Source organism: Grammomys surdaster, unplaced genomic scaffold, assembly GCF_004785775.1.
Source record: "Grammomys surdaster isolate TR1022 unplaced genomic scaffold, NIH_TR_1.0 344, whole genome shotgun sequence".
Taxonomy (NCBI): domain Eukaryota; kingdom Metazoa; phylum Chordata; class Mammalia; order Rodentia; family Muridae; genus Grammomys; species Grammomys surdaster.
Window position 1 is genome coordinate 1693059 of NW_021604763.1, and position 17628 is coordinate 1710686.

Here is a 17628-nt window from a genome sequence, read left to right on the forward strand (position 1 = left end):
GTTGGTTGGTTGGTTGGTTGGTTGGTTGGTTGGTTGGTTGGTTGGTTGGTTGGTTTTGATGCCCCATGTAGCCAGACTTTGGGCTACTTTGTGGTTTTTTTCTTCCATCCTTCTCCACTCCTCTTCTTCCACCTTTACAACCCCCTAACTAGATAGGAGAGAAAAAAGGATAGAGGGGAGAGGGAGTGACATTATCATTAGACTGCTTCCTGCTAGGTGGGGGCGTCTCGTTCCCTGGGCCACGTCTGATCTTCTCCATCAGGATGTCTGATTTCTTCTCGTTGCTTCTTTGCACATGACTCCTTCACAAACCCCAACCAACATCAACCAGTAACAGCCAACAGCTCCCCGACTCTTGTGGCCCTCACCTTTATACACCCTCTAAAGAGTCCCCAGAATTCCAAATGTCACACACTCACAGAACTATCTGCAGCTCTCAGAATCACAGCCTTGCTAGAGCACAAGGTAAATCATAGTCAGCTGCTGTGCACGCTCTGAAGCAGCCCCATATCAACACCTGGGATTAAAAGGAAACAATATTCCTACTTTTGTATTTTTCCTTTAAAGAAACCAAAATTTTCACTATAGCCCTAAAATCTTTTTGTGCTTTTCTAAAGAAGTGTAGTACAAGATAGGGAACAGTTGAGAAAAGGTAGAAAAAAAAATGTGTTGTGTTATATAACAAAGAGGTTTTCTTTCTGCCTTTCTGCTGAGCATTCTCCCAAAGTTACAGAGAGAATTCTTCCCACTTTTCCTGCAGGAGAAGTTAGATGTGATCCTCCCAATAACAAGCTGGACAAGTTTTCTGGAACACTGAGCTACCAGGGGGACACCTACGTACTGGACTCCGAAAGGCTCCTGCTCCGAGGCTGTGTCATCAGGAACACAGACTGGTGCTATGGTTTGGTCATTTACACTGGTACGATTCCTCATAGCCACAGCCAGACCCAGCCGGTTAGAGCCTGCTCACCGCCCAGCTGTGGGTAGTGCATCCTTAGGATGTGGGTACAACAGACAAGCATATGTTAGAACGGTAGCTTCGTGCTTGATTGATGGGGAGGTGAGACAGGTGGCTGGATGGGAAATTTAAGAAGAAACTGAGGGGGAACGTGACTCTGCTCCTGGCAGTGTGTTTGTTCAAGGAAGGCTTTAGGTTTCAACACCAGAAGGCATTCATGGGACTGTCCAGTATATACAGACACAGGAGAGGGTTTCATACAGAGAAAGTACCACATAATCGTTGTGTGAATGAAAGGTTACATAGTGACTCCTATTAGGAGGGAATATAGACTGTTGATTATGGAAAAAGATTTAAGCTATAATGTGGAGACTTCATCCAAGAGAAAAGTACTACATTAGTGGCCCATCTTGAGATGTTATTTAGAATCAGAACCTACAATATATAGTAAGAGGTTATCTTGGTTCATGGCTTAGTTAGGGAAGAGAGACTCTGTTCCCCTCTGTACCCTGAGTAGCAGTAGACATTGATAATCTTTTTTTTTTTCTTTCCTGTCCCTATAGATAATTAATTTAAAAGGAAGAAGGACTTAACTTTTTACTCAGTTTCAGAGGGGTTAGTCCAAGCTTGCTTGGTCCTGTCACTTCAGACCTTTAGCAAGACCAACCATCATAGTGGGAATTCATGACCGGGCGAAGTTGCTCATAGCATGGTGGCTGAGAAAGCAGGAGAAGGGGTTGGGGGCTTCAAGGAGGCGGGGCCCCTAATAACGGGAACTTTCTTCAACAAAGTTCCATACCTTAAGTGTCTACTACCCACAAGAGCGCCACCTACTGGAGACCAAGTTTTCAACAGATGAACTTTTAGATACTTTAATATATCCTTAAATACAGGCTTTAACACAACCATAACCACGGTAGGGAGAATTGAGAACGGTTTACCATAGAGAACATTACTAAACTCGGATTTTTTTGAGGTCTTTTGAAGATCATCCACTCTTAAACATGGGGCTCCTAGTTCTCCTTCTGTGGAAAATAAGCTGCCACCCTCTGGAGAAGCTTAGGAGTGGAAGCCCCAGTAGAGCTTTGTTTATTGGCTCTTGATGTGGAATGGCAGCTTCTAAGCTGCTTAGTTTCAAACCCAAATGATGTAGAGTAGGCTTTCTTCACTGTGTGTCAGTGGTCACTCACATGGGAAAGCCCTAGAAAGGTCATTTGTTCAGCTGAAGATTTTTCCCAGAGCAATAATTCTAGTGCCAGCACAGCTTCAGTCCCTTCTGGTTCTTGGTTTGTTAACAATAGTGATGGAGTCTGGGAGTCCATGCAGGATCTCATATTGCAGAGAACATCGTGGTACACTCAGTGCAAACTTGAGTGGCTATTCCTGATGTGCAGTGTTCAAGTTCTGCCATGGTCTCTCTGCCTCCTTGAAAGGCAAGGAAAGTAGGGTCAGTCTAAGAATTCTGGAAGATATGATCCCTGTAGCTACCACACTCTGCCTTGAACTTCTCAAAAACCCAGACCTGTAAAAGGTTAGAATGCTACCACATATGCTATGCATTTCCAGTGTGCTCACATGCCATAAAAGCCCAGCTACCCACAAGCCTGTGAGCACAGTTGTGGCATTCCTTCATTAGAACACATGAAAACAGTAGTCGGGTAGTAAAAGGCCAGTGAAATCATTACATACAGTTTATTCCTTGCCCTCTTATGAAGATTTCCTCCCAGATTGCTAGCAATATCTCTAACTAGTGGTTTGCAACTCAGGTCCATGGCCATTCACTGCTCCTTTGCTCACTGTCTGTGCTGCCATAAAGGAACATGGCATCCATGTCTCTCAGCCACAGAGAAGTCCCTACTCCCCAGCTTTTACCTCAGGGGGGGAAAAATCAGTTATTGCTACTTTTTTTCTTCCATTCCTAGGAAGTTGACTCAGGAATAGGCTAAAGAAAACAAATACATCCTTAATCAGAAAATTCCTACCCTAAGCTAAATAAATTAGATGGTGACAAGGGACGCTTCCACGACTCTTATTCTGACTTACCTCATGGGAAAATCAAGACTTCACTGAGGTGCTGGTGAGAGAGGAGTTGGTGTGGACACTTAATAGGGAAACACTCGTTCCTTTCTGTGTTGTTGCTGATTGCATTTCCATAAGAGGTTTAAAAAAACTGAACAAAGCTGGGCAATGGTGGCACATGCCTTTAATCCCAGCACTTTGGAGGCAGAGGCAGGCGGATTTCTGAGTTCAAGGCCAGCCTGGTCTACAGAGTGAGTTTCAGGACAACCAGGGCTATACAGAGAAACCCTGTCTTGAAAAACCAAAAAAAAAAAAAAAAAAAGAAAAGAAAAAACTGAACATAAAGGTACATGTCAACGCAATTTGAAGCTCCAAGTATGTTCAGTGATTGTAAAATCTGGATTTCTCCATTTTTCTTAGGGCCAGACACCAAATTAATGCAGAACAGTGGACGGTCTACCTTCAAACGAACACATATAGATCATCTCATGAATGTCCTTGTGGTCTGGGTAAGTTAAACACTTTCTTTGCACAGATATACGTCCACAGCAGTAGTAGACTTTTCCAGATCAGAATATAGTTGTTTCAAAGTCACAATAAACTTTATGACCCCCAAAGCTAAGATGTGACCCAGTAAAGCACAGATGCAGTGTACATGAGTCTAGGTTACTCCTTCTATATGAGATAATGACAATTAATAAACAGTTGCTTTTGGTAAGTAAGACCAGAGTTGATCAAGGGCCCTACTTTAGAAATAAAGACACTTTCTCATACCAGATTTGATTGTGACCTGTAATAACACACCATATAGTCTAATAGAATGCCTTATTTAATTCAATAGTTTTCAAGCTGTATTATTCAAAGGCATCTTAAGAGTCTGCAGTGGAGACAGAAGATCTGATATGGTTTGCTCTGTCTGGCTTTATCTGAGTTTCTTCTTCAAAGAGAGCAAGTTCTCATTGTGCTGTTTTATAATATTTCAGTTGGAAAAACAAGGGATCGTCTGCTTTTAAAAATATGAAAATCACTAATAAAGGGACTCATGAGAAAGGAAAAATGGGTTTTGTTTTGTTTGCCTTTTTGCTTTTGTTTTTGTTTTGTTTTGTTTTGTTTTTGGTTGGTTGGTTGGTTGGTTGGAGTTTTGTTTTCAGATTTTTTTTGGTTGGTTGTTTGGGGGTGTTGTTGTTGTTGTTGTTGTTGTTGAGACAGGGTTTCTCTACATAGCCCTAGCTGTCCTGGAACTAACTCTGTAGACTAGGATGGCCTCGATCTCAGAGATTCGCCTGCCTCCAGAATGCTGGGATTAAAGACATGAGCCACCACCAGATGGCAGAAAAGATTTTTTTTTTGTATTTTTTTCAGTTTACATACACATACATTTTTAAAACAGTATCTCCCTCTCCTAAACTCTTCCCAGATCCTCCCTACTTTTCTACCCATTCAACTTAATACTCCTCCCCCATCTTTCAAAAATAAAAATAAAGCAAAAGCAAAAAACAAAGATCACAACAAACCAAAAAACTAACAGGAGAAAAATAGATCTTAAAAAATCCCCACAAAAAACTGTACACAAGAAAAATACATGTACTCCATTTTGTGTTGGCCAGCTATCCCTGGGCATAGGTCGTGTCCTGGTGCATGGTTGATATGCCCAGGGACATTCCACTGGAGAAAACTGATAGTAAGTATTAATTGTAAATCCCTTCTGGGTTAGGATTTTGTGCTGTGATTTTGTCTGGGTTGTACTTACACAGGTCTTCTGTGTGCTATCACAGTGTCTATGAGTTAAAGTGTGGATTGTCTCTGTTGAGTCTGGAAGACACTACTTTTTCTGGAGTCATCCACCACCTCTGGCTCTTACAGTCTTCCTGCCTCCTCTCCTGCATAGATCCTTGAGCCTTGAGGTGAGCTGTTTGACAATGATATCCCATTTAGGGCTGAATGCTCCAGAGTCTCTCACTTTCTGAGTATTGTCCAGCTGTGTGCCTCTGTATTAATCGTCATCAACTGAAAGAAGTTTTTTTAATTAATCGTTTTATTTGTTTACATTTCTAATGATATCCCCCTTCCCTGTTACCCCTCCACAACCCCCATCCCATCCCATACCCCCTACCCCCTCCCCTTTACCTCTATGAGGGTGCTCCTGCACCTACTAACCCTCCTGCCTCACTGCTCTTGCATCCCCTACACTAGGGGATCAAACCTCCACAAGACCAAGGGCCTCCCCTCCCACTGATGTCAGATAGGGCCATCCTCTGCTACATATGTATCTGGAATTATAGATCCCTCTGTGTGTACTCTTTGGTTGGTGGTTTAGTTCTTGGGATCTCTGGGTGGTCTGGTTAGTTAATATTCTTCTTACTATGGGGTTGCAATCCCCTTCAGCTCCTTCAGTCCTTCCCCTAGTTCTTCCATTGGGGTCCCCAGGCTCAGTCTGATGGTTGACTGTGAGTATCTGCATCTGTATTGGTCAGGTGCTGGTAGAACCTCTCAGGGAACAGCCATACTCATGTCAGCTCCTGTAGGCAAGAGTTTCTTGGCATCAGCAATAGTCTCTGGGTTTGGTATTTGCAGATGGGATGGATCCCTAGGTGGGGCAGTCTCTGGATGGTCTTTCCTTCAGTTTCTGTTCCATTTTTTTGTCCCTGTTTTTCTTTAGGACAGCAACATTTCTGGGTTAAAAAATTTGAGATGGAAGGGTGGGCCTATCCCCCAACTAGGGACTGTGCCTATCTACTGGAGGTGATCTCTACAGGTTATATCTCCCCTTTGTTGCATATTTTGGCTAAAGTCATCCCCATTGAGTCCTGGGAGCCTCTCTTTACTCTGGTGTCTGGGATCCTCCAGTGGCTATCCCCAGGTCCCCATCCCTTACTGCTATATATTTCTATTAATTTCCTGACCCTCTTTACTTCTCCCTCATCTCCTCACACACCTGATCTTGCCCCCTTTTCCCTCCTCCACTTCTCTCCCTCCCTGTATCTCCTGTGACTATGCTATTCTCTCTTCTAAGTAGGACTGAAGCATTCACACTTTGGTTTTCCTTCTTCTTAAGCTCCATATGGTTTGTGGTTTATATTGTGGGTATTGTGAGCTTTTGGGCTAATCCCCACTTATCAGAGTACATACCATGTGTGTTCTTTTATGTCTGGGTTACCTCACTCAGGATGATACTTTCTAGTTCCATCCATTTGCCTGGGAATTTTATGAAGTCATTGTTTTTAATAGCTGAGTAGTACTCCATGGTTTAAATGTACCACATTTTCTGTATCCATTCTTCTGTTGAGGGACATCTGGGTTCTTTCCAGCTTCTAGATACTATAAATAAGGCTGCTGTGAACATAGTGGAGCATGTGTCCTTGTTATATGATGGAGCATCTTTTGGGTATATGCCCAGGAGTGGTATAGCTGGGTCTTCAGGTAGATCTATTTCCAATTTTCTGAAGAACTGCCAGATTGATTTCCAAAGTGGTTTACCAGCTTGCAATCCCACAAGCAATGGAGGAGTATTCCTTTCTCCACATCCTCACCAAAATCTGCTGTCATCTACATTTTTGATCTGAGCCATTCTGATTGGTGTGAGATGGAATCTCAGGGTCATTTTGATTTGCATTTCCATGATAACTAAGAATGTTGGACATTTCTTTATGTGCTTCTCAGCCATGCAAGATTCCTCAGTTGGGAATTCTTTGTTTAGTTCTATACCCCATTTTTGATCGGGTTATTTGGTTGTCTGGGGTCTAATTTCTTGAGTTCTTTGTGTATATTGGATATTAGCCCTCTATCAGATGTAGAGTTAGTAAAGATCTTTTCCCAATCTGTAGGCTGCTGTTTTGTCCTATTGACAGTATCCTTTGTCCTACAGAAGCTTTTCAGTTTTGTGAGGTCCCATTTGTCTATTGTTGATCTTAGAGCATAGCCATTAGTGTTCTCTTCAGGAAATTTTCCCCTGTGTTGATATGTTTGAGGCTTTTCCCCACTTTCTCCTCTATTTTATTATATCAACTTACATGAACATTCCATATAAAACAATGAAAGATACATGGCCGGATGTTACAAGTGTTTCTGCTTTAAACCAAACAAACTTCCTAACTGAAATGTCACAAGTAACATAATTTAGGTGTTTTCAGCTCTGTTGTACTTGCCTTTAGCTCTGGAAGAAAGAATGTGCTGCCATTCCCATATCTTTACACTAGGTTTATTTGATATGTTTGTTTATTTGATATTGTTTATTATATTTTTATTTTATTTTTATTATTATTTTTTAGCATATCTGGTTTTATGTGAAGGACTTTGATCCACTTAGACTCGATCTTTGTACAAGGAGATAAGAATAGATCAACTTGCATTCTTCTACATGCTGACTGCCAGTTGAACCAGCACCATTTGTTGGGAATGCTTTCCTTTTTCTACAGAGTGGTTTTGACTTCTTTGTCAAAGATCAAGTGTCTATAGATGTGTGGGTTTATTTCTGGGTCTTCAATTCTATTCCATTGATCTACCTGCCTGTCTCTATACCAGTACCATGGGTTTTTATCAGTATTGCTCTGTAGTATAGCTCAAGGTCAGGAATAGTGGTTCCCAAAGAAATTCTTATATTGTTGAGAATAGTTTTCACTATCCTGGGTTTTTTGTTATTCCAGATAAATTTGAATGTTGCTCTTTCATCTCTGTGAAGAATTGAATTGTAATTTTGATGGGAATTGAATCTGTACAGCCATACCATCCTGAATGCATCTGATCTTGTCTGAAAGAAGTTTCTATGAAGGCTGGGTGATGCACAGCGCTATAGAAATAGTAATATGTGGTTAGGAAGTATTATATTACTGTGTTCCCTGAGCAGAATAGTAGTAGGTTTATGCCTAGGGATCATGGACTATCTAGTCCTGGTTCTTGCCACTTTAGCAATGTCATATATGGGTCCCATGGTTGCTTAATCCCATAGCAACTGTACTACTATTACTCCACTATCCTGGAGGCTGGCACTGTGTAGGCCTCAGGGTATGTAACTAGGTGATAGCAATGATTACCTTTCTCCTCTGGTGGTATGCAAAGTACCTTCCAGCACCATGAATGCTAGTCAGTAGAGGTGAAGCATCTAATTAATTTTTTTAAATGTCATGTGTATTGGTGTTTTGCCTGTATGTATGTCTATGTGAGAATATCAGATTCCCTGGAACTGGAGTTATAGACAGTTGTAAGCTGTCATGTCGGGGGGTTGGGAATTGAACCTGTGTCCTCTGGACAAGCACCCAGGGCTCTTAACCTCTGAGCCGTGAGGTGAAGTTTCTATTTGGGCATAAGTTCATTTCTCATGTTTGATGGCATTGTAAGTGGTGTCTTCGTCAATCAACAGCCTTTGCAATAGCTTGTGTCTTATGTCCGTGGTCCCACTCAACAAGAGTAACCCATTCAGATGCCCCCTCCTTCAGTTTCTGTCCCACACTTTGTCTCCATATTTGCTCCCTTGATTATTTTGTTGCTCCTTCTAAGAAGAACTGAATCACCCTCACTTGGTCTTCCTTCTTCATGAGCTTCATGTGGCCTGTGAGTTGAATCTTGGGCATTTCAAGGTTCTGGGCTAATGTCCAATAATCAGTGAGTGTATACCATGTGTATTCTTTTGTGATTGGCTTACCTCACTCAGGATGATAATTTCCAGTTCCATCCATTTACCTAGGAAATTCTCGAATTCATTGTTTTTAATAGCTGAGTAATACTCCATTGTATAAATGTACCACATTTTTTGAATCCATTCCTCAGTTGAAGGACATCTGGGTTCTTTCCAGCTCCTGGCTATTATAAATAAGGCTGCTATGAACATAGTTGAGCATATGTCCTTGTTATATGTTCGAGCATCTTCTGGGTATATGCCTAGGAGTGGTATAGCTGGATCCTCAGGTAATGCTATGTCCAATTTTCTGAGGAACCGCCAGACTGATTTCCAAAGTGGTTGCACCATCTTGCAGTCCCACCAACAATGGAGGAGTGTTCCTCTTTCTCCACACCCTCGCCAGCATCTACTATCACCTGAGTTTTTAATCTTAGCCATTCTGACTGGTGTGAGATGGAATCTCAGGGTTGTTTTGATTTGCATTTCCCTAACGACTAAGGATACTGAACATTTCTTTAGGTGCTTCTCGGCCATTCGAGTGTCCTCAGTTGAAAATTCTTTGTCAAGCTCTATACCCCATTTTTTAATAGGGTTATTTGGTTGTTTGGAATCTAATTTCTTGAGTTCTTTGTATATATTGGATATTAGCCCTCTATCAGATGTAGGATTGGTAAAGATCTTTTCCCAATCTGTTGGTTGTCGTTTTGTCCTATTGACAGTGTCCTTTGCCTTACAGAAACTTTGCAATTTTATGAAGTCCCATTTGTCAATTCTCGATCTTAGAGCATATGCCATTGGAGTTCTGTTCAGGAACTTTTCCCCTGTGCCCAAGTATTCGAGGCTTTTCCCCACCTTCTCTTCTATTAGTTTCAGTGTATCTGGTTTTATGTGGAGGTCCTTTATCCACTTAGACTTGAGCTTTGTACAAGGAGATAAGAATGGATCAATTTTCATTCTTCTTCATGTTGTCCTCCAGTTGAACCAGCACCATTTGTTGAAAATGCTGTCCTTTTTCCACTGGACAGTTTTAGCTCCTTTGTCAAAGATCAAGTGACCATAGGTGTGTGGGTTCATTTCTGGGTCTTCAATTCTATTCCATTGATCTTCCTGCCTGTCTCTGTACCAATACCAGGTAGTTTTTATCACTATTGCTCTGTAGTACAGCTTGAGGTCAGGGATGGTGATTCCTCCAGAAGTTCTTTTATTGTTGAGAATAGTTTTCGCTATCCTGGGTTTTTTGTTATTCCAAATGAATTTGAGAATTTCCTTTTCTAACTCTGTGAAGAATTGAGTTGGGATTTTAATGGAAATTGCATTGAATCTGTAGATTGCTTTTGGCAAGATGGCCATTTTTATTATATTAACCCTGCCAATCCATGAGCATGGGAGATCTTTCCATCTTCTGAGATCTTCTTCGATTTCTTTCTTCAGAGACTTGAAGTTCTTGTCATACAGGTCTTTCACTTTCTTGGTTAGATTTACACCAAGGTATTTTATATTATTTGTGACTATTGTGAAGGGTGTCATTTCCTTAATTTCTTTTTCAGTAGAGGAAGGCTACTGATTTGTTTGAGTTGATTTTATAACCAGCCACTTTGCTAAAGTTGTTTATCAGGTTTAGGAGTTCTCTGGTGGAAGTTTGGGGGTCACTTAAGTATACTATCATATCATCTGCAAACAGTGATATTTTGACTTCTTCCTTTCCTATTTGTATCCCTTTGACTTCTTTTTGTTGTCTAATTGCTCTGGCTAGGATTTCCAGTACTATATTGAATAGGTAGGGGGAGAGTGGGCTGCCTTGTCTAGTCCCTGATCTTAGTGGGATTGCTTCAAGTTTCTCTCCATTTAGTTTGATGTTGGCTACTGGTTTGCTGTAAATTGCTTTTACTATGTTTAGGTAGAGCCCTTGAATTCCTGATCTTTCCAAGACTTTTATCATGAAGGGATGTTGAATTTTGTCAAATACTTTCTCAGCATCTAGTGAGATGATCATGTGTTTTTTTTCTTTGAGTTTGTATGTATAGTGGATTACATTGATGGATTTCCAAATATTGAACCATCCCTGCATTCCTGGGATAAAACCTATTTGATCATGATGGATGATTGTTTTGATGTGGTCTTGGATTCGGTTTGCTAGAATTTTATTGAGTATTTTTGCATCGATGTTCATAAGAGAGATTGGTCTGAAGTTCTCTTTCTTTGTCGGGTCTTTGAGTGGTTTGGGTATGAGTGTAATTGTAGCTTCATAGAACGAATTGGGTAGTGTTCCTTCTGTTTCTATTATGTGGAATAGTTTGAAGAGAATTGGTATTAGGTCTTCCTTGAAGGTCTGATAGAATTCAGCACTAAAACCATCTGGTCCTGGGCTTTTTTTGGTGGGGAGACTTTTAATGACTGCTGCTATTTCCTTAGAGGTTATGGGACTGTTTAGATAGTTTATCTGCTCCTGATTTAACTTTGGTACCTGGTATCTGTCTACGAAATTGTCCATTTCATCCAGATTTTCCAGTTTTGTTGAGTATAGGCCTTTGTAATAGGATCTGATGATTTTTTGAATTTCTTCAGTTTCTGTTGTTATGTCTCCCTTTTCAGTTCTGATTTTATTAATTTGGATACTGTCTCTGTGCCCTCTGGTTAATCTGGCTAATGGTTTATCTATCTTGTTGATTTTCTCAAAGAACCAGCTCCTGGTTTTATTGATATTTTGTATTGTTCTTTCTGTTTTTATTTGGTTGATTTCAGCCCTGAGTTTGATTATTTCCTGCCTTCTATTCCTCTTGGGTGTATTTGCTTCTTTTTGTTCTAGAGATTTTAGTTGTGCAGTCAAGTTTTTAGTGTGTGCTCTCTCCAGTTTCTTTTTGTAGGCACTTAGAGCTATGAGTTTTCCTCTTAGCACTGCCTTCATGGAGTCCCACAAGTTTTGGTATGATGTGTCCTCATTTTCATTGAATTCTAAAAAGTCTTTAATTTCTTTCTTTATTTCTTCCTTGACCAAGTCATCATTGAGTAGAGAGTTGTTCAGTTTCCATGTGCATGTGGGTTTTCCATTGGTTTTGTCATTATTAAAGACCAGTCTTAGTCCGTGGTGATCTGATAAGATGCATGGGATTATTTCAATCTTTTTGTATCTGTAGAGGCCTGTTTTATGACCAATTATATGGTCTATTTTGGAGAAGGTACCATGATGTGCTGAATAAAAGGTATATTCTTTTGTTTTAGAATGAAATGTTCTATAGATGTCTGTTAAGTCCATCTGGTTCATAACTTCTGTTAATTTCAAAGTGTCTTGGTTTAGTTTCTGTTTCCATGATCTGTCCATTGCTGAGAGTGGGGTGTTGAAACCCTCCACTATTATTGTGTGAGGTGTAATGTGTGTTTTGAGCTTTAGTAAAGTTTCTTTTATGTATGTAGGTGCCCTTGCATTTGGAGCATAGATGTTCAGTATTGAGAGTTCACCTTGGTAGATTTTTTCCTTTGATGAGTATGAAGTGTCCTTCCTTATCTTTTTTGATTAATTTTGGATGAAAATCAATTTTATTTGATATTAGAATGGCTACTCCAGCTTGTTTCTTGGGACCATTGGCTTAGAAAATTGTTTTCCAACCTTTTATTCTGAGGTAGTGTCTGTCTTTGTCACTGAGGTGTGTTTCTTGTATGCAGCAAAATTCTGGGTCCTGTTTGTGTATCCAGTCTGATAGTCTGCGTCTTTTTATTGGGGAATTGAGTCCATTGATGTTAAGAGATATTAAGGAAAAATGATTGTGGCTTCCTGTTATTTTTGTTATTAGAGGTAGAATTATGTTTGTATAGCTATCTTTTTTTAGGGTTGTTGCAAGATTACTTCCTTGCTTTTTCTAGGTTGTAGTTTCCCTCCTTGTGTTGGCATTTTCCATCAATTATCCTTTGAAGTGCTGGGTTTTTGGGAAGATATTGTGCAAATTTGGTTTTGTCATGGAATATCTTGGATTCACCATCTATAGTGATTTAAAGTTTTGCTGGGTATAGTAGTCTGGGTTGGCATTTGTGTTCTCTTAGGGTCTGTATGATGTCAGTCCAGGCTCTTCTGGCTTTTATAGTCTCTGGTGAGAAGTCAGGTGTAATTCTTATAGGTCTGCCTTTATATGTTACTTGACCTTTTTCCCTTACTGCTTTTAGTATTTTTTCTTTGTTTTGTACATTTGATGTTTTGATTATTATGTGATGGGAGGTATTTCTTTTCTGGTCTAGTCTATTTGGTGTTCTGTAGGCTTCTTGTATGTTTATGGGCATCTTGTTCTTTAGGTTAGGGAAGTTTTGAAGATATTTACTGGCCCTTTAAGTTGGGAATCTTCATTCTCATCTATACCTATTATCCTTAGGTTTGGTCTTCTCATTGTGTCCTGGATTTCCTGGATGTTTTGGGTTAGGAGTTTTTTGCATTTTGCGTTTTCATTGACAACTGTGTCAATATTTTCCACGGTATCTTCTGCACTTGTATCTTCTATCTCTTGTATTCGGTTGGTGATGCTTGTGTCTATGACTCCTGATCTCTTTCTTAGGTTTTCTATCTCTATGTTTGTCTCCCTTTGAGATTTCTTTATTGTTTCTATTTCCATTTTCAGATCCTGAATGTTTTTGTTTAATTCCTTCTTTGTGTTTTCTTGTAGTTCTTTAAGGGATTTCTGTGATTCCTCTTTAAGGGCTTCTACCTGTTTACTTGTACTCTCCTGTATTTCTTTAAGGGAGTTACTTATGTCCTTCTTAAAATCCTCTATCATCATCATGAGAAGTGATTTTAATTCTGAATCCTGCTTTTCCGGTGTGATGGAGTCTCCAGGACTTGCTATATTGGGAGAACCTGGTACTGATGATGCCAAGTAACTTTGGTTTCTGTTGCTTATGTTCTTGCGCTTGCCTTTCGCCATCTATTTAACTCTAGTGTTACCTGCCCTCACTGTATAAGACTGGAGTCTGTATTTCCGGTTATCTTGCTTCTGGCAGAGCTCTGCAGAGTCCAGATGTCTCTGTGGTCTTATGATCCTAATCTCCTGGGTGGAAGAACTCCTGGGACTCAGGCCACCTCTTGGATCTGGAAATCCTTCTGCTCTGGGTGCAGTGGTTCCTCTAGGATGGCTCAGGATACAATGTCACCCAAGTGTAAACCAGCTCGGTGTCTGCTGCTCTGAGTGCAATGGCTCCTCTGCTGCTCTGAGTGCAGTGGCTCCTCTAGAATGGCTCAGGATTCAGTATCTCCACAGGAGCTGACCAACTCTGTGTCTGTCCCAGCCCAAAGGACCAGGCAGGGGCGGAAGGGAAGTACCAACATTCTTTTTAAGTGATTGTGAGTTATTTGTGTTTCATCTATCAAGAACTCTGTTGAAGTCTACAGCCCATTTTTTGTTTGTTGTTTTTTCAAGACAGGGTTTCTCTGTGTAGCCCTGGCTGTCCTGGATCTCACTCTGTAGACCAGGCTGGACTCGAACTCAGAAATCCACCTGCCTCTGCCTCCCAAGTGCTGGGATTAAAGGCGTGCGCCACCACCACCCACTACAGCCCATTTTTAAACTGAGTCTTCTGTTTTCTTTGTGTTCAGTTGAGTTTGTTCATTTGTTTTGTTGTTGTTTGCTTTTTTGTTTTTGCTTGTTTTGTTTTGTTTGTTTGTTTGTTTTGAATATTCTAGATACTAACCTTCTGTCATGTGTATATTGTGACAGATTTTTTTTCCATTCTGTAGGCTGCTGCCTTACTTGAATGATGGCTGTCATTTTTTTGCTGTACAAAAGCTTTTGCATTTCCTGAGGTCCCGTTAGTTAATTGTTGATTGTAGTGCCTGTGCTGGGTTCTATTCAGGAAATCTTTTCTGTGCCAGTGAGCTCAAGCCTGTTCCTCACTTTCTTTTCCATCAGATTCAGGGCATCAGATTGTATGCTGAGTTCCTTGATCCACTCGAAGTTCAGCCTTATGCAGGGTGATAAACATGGACCTATTTGAATTTTTCTACATTCTCTATCCAGTTTGATCATAACCATCTCCTGAAGATACTATCTTTTCTCCAGAGTGTATTTTTTTTGCTTCTCTGTTAAAATTCAGGTGTCCGTAGGTTTATAGAATTGTCTGGGTCTTCAATTTGGTTCTATTGGCAATGTGTCTATTTGTATGCTGATACCATGCTGTTTTTATTACTATAGCTCTGTAGTACAACTTGAGATCAGGGGTGGTGATGCTTCTAGCAGTTCTTTTATTATTTAGGATTATTTTAGTTATACTGGTTTGTGTGTGTGTGTCTGTGTGGTTCCATATGACATTAAAGATGGGTTCCCTTTCTTGGTGTAAGCCTCAAATTAAACCAGACATTGTTTGGCCACTCCCACAAGTTCTACACCAATGTCTTAAAAGTTTTAATTACACCATTGCTCTAGCATATCTCACAGGCAAGACAGATTGTAGGTGGAGGGTTTTATGGCTGACTTTGTGCTCAAGTTTCTTTCTGCAGAGAACCTTCTTTTACTAAAGAGACTAGAACATAGGATAGAAGGCTCCAAGGCTGACCTCTCTACATTCAATGAGCTGTGTAGAAGTTGTCCTCAGCAATGCATCCCCACTGTCGGTTTTCAGAGAATGACCTTCTATCCTGACATCAGCCTGGGTTCTTTAGGGATTTCCATGGAACTTCTTTGGCCAACAGCTCAAGCAAATGTAACCCAGTCCCACCACTGAAATCTGGCCTGACTACAAGAGTCACTCTCATAGATTCCAGGAAGTTCCCACTGCTCTAGGTTTCCATAAACCCTACCAATTTATCAGCATGGGAGATCTTTCCATCTTTTGATATCATCAGTGTCTTAAAAGTTTTAATTACACAAGTTTTTCACTTTCTTGCTTAGATATCCCAAGGTAGTTTTTGAGGCTATTGTAAAAGGTACTAGTTCCCTGATTTCTCAATATGTTTGTCATTTATATGTAGGAAAGCTATTGATTTTATGTGTTAATTTTATATTCTGCTACTTTGCTGAAAGTGTTTATCAGCTCTAGGAGTTTCCTGGTGGAATCTCTCTCTCTTTTTTTTCTAACTTTTTCTTCTTTAGATTTTCTTTTAATTTTATGTATATGCATGTTTGCCCACATGTATGTGCACATGCATGTGTACATGCATGCCTGGTGCCCTTGGAGCTCAGAAGACAGCATCAGATTTCCTGGAATGGGAGTAATGGATGATCGTAAGCCATTATATGGATGTTGGGATGGAACCTGGGTCCTCTAGGGGAGCATCGAGTTCTCTTAGCAACTGATACATCTCTTCAGCCCTGGAAACAATATCTTTTTTTATTAATATTATCTTTTTTTAAATATTTATTTATTTATTTAGCTTTTTTTTTCCTTTTTTTTAAATTTTTTATTGGATATTTTATTTACATTTCCGGCTATCCCATCCCCCTTCCTCCTGCTTATATGAGGATATGCCCCCAACCACCCTCCCACTCCCACCTCCTCATCCATGATTTCCCCCACACTGGGGCATTCAGCCTTCACTGGGCCAAGGACTTCCTCACCCACCCATGCCTGACAATGTCATCCTCCCCTACGTGCACAGCTGGGGCCATGGGTCTCTCCTAATGTGCTCCAAGGCTAGTGGTTTAGACCCTGGGAACTCTGGTTGGTTGGTATTGTTGCTGTCCCTGTGGGGCTGCAAACCCTGTCAGCTTCTTCAGTCTTTTCTCTTACTCCTCCATTCGGAACTCTATGATCAGCTCAATGGTTAGCTGTGAGCATCCACCTCTGTATATTTCAGGCTCTGGCAGACCTCTAAGAAGACAGCTATATCAGGCTCCTGTCAGCATTCACTTCCTGGCATCCATATCAGCGTCTACCTTTGGTAACTGCACAAGGGATGGATACCCAAGTGGAACAGTCTCTGGACAGCCCCTCCTTCAGTTTCTGCCCCATGCTTTGTCTCCATATATGCTCCCATGAGTATTTTGTTACCCCTTCTAAGAAGGGCCAAAGCACTCACACTTTGGTCTTCCTTGTTCATGAGTTTCATGTGGTCTGTGAGTTGTATCTTGGATATTGAGAGCTTTTGGGCTAATATCCAATTGTCAGTGAGTGTATACCATGAGTGTTCTTTTGTGATTGGGTTACCTCACTCAGGATGATATTTTTTAGTTCCATCCATTTGCCTGGGAATTTTATGAAGTCATTGTTTTTAATAGCTGAGTAGTACTCCATTATGTAAATGTATCACATTTTCTGTATCCATTCCTCTGTTGAAGGACATCTGGGTTCTTTCCAGCTTCTGGCTATTATAGATAAGGCTGCTATGAACATAGTGGAGCATGTGTCCTTGTTATATGTTGGAGCATCTTTTGGGTATATGTCCAGGAATGGTATAGCTGGATCCTCAGGTAATGCTATGTCCAATTTTCTGAGGAACTGCCAAACTGATTTCCCTTTAGATTCCACCTCACACCAGTCAGAATGGCCAAGATCAAACACTCAGGTGGTAGCAGATGCTGTCGAGGATGTGGAGAAAGAGGAACACTCCTCCATTGTTGGTGGGATTGCAACGTACAACCTCAAACACATTATATATTTAACCAGGTCATGATTGCATGCACGTGAGAGGGAGAGAGGGCTGGAGAGATGGCTCAGCTGTTAAAAGCACTGACTGCTCTTCTAGAGGTCCTGAGTTCAATTCCCAGCAGCTACATGGTAGTTCACAACTCTTCTGGTGTGTCTGAAGACAGCTACAGTGTACTCAAATAAATAAAAATAAATTAATTTTTTCAAAATATGTATAAAAGAGAGAAAAAAAGAGAAGATGATATGATTTCACGTGATGCGAAGGTTACAAGAGGAACTGTCTATGAGGAAGGAAGGGAAGCAGGCAGGGAAGGGCAGGGAAGATGGGGCGGAAGTGTGAGCGAGGAGACAGGTTAGAACAAGGAGTAATGATGCACATGTATGGACATGCCACAGTGAAGTGTCTTACTTTTTGTGTTAAAGGGTTTTTTTTTTGTTTGTTTGTTTGTTTGGGTTTTTTTGGTTTTTTTCGAGACAG

General features: G+C 40.6%; 1 protein-coding gene across 1 annotated transcript in view; it reads left to right on the forward strand.

The window, feature by feature from the left end:
- Positions 1–17628, forward strand: part of LOC114630801 (phospholipid-transporting ATPase FetA) — a 116493-nt gene that overhangs the window by 59783 nt on the left and 39082 nt on the right. The window contains exons 11-12 of the mRNA XM_028779130.1: positions 761–919; positions 3398–3486. Coding sequence (XP_028634963.1) covers positions 761–919; positions 3398–3486 — 248 coding nt within the window. The remainder of the gene's footprint in view (positions 1–760; positions 920–3397; positions 3487–17628) is intronic.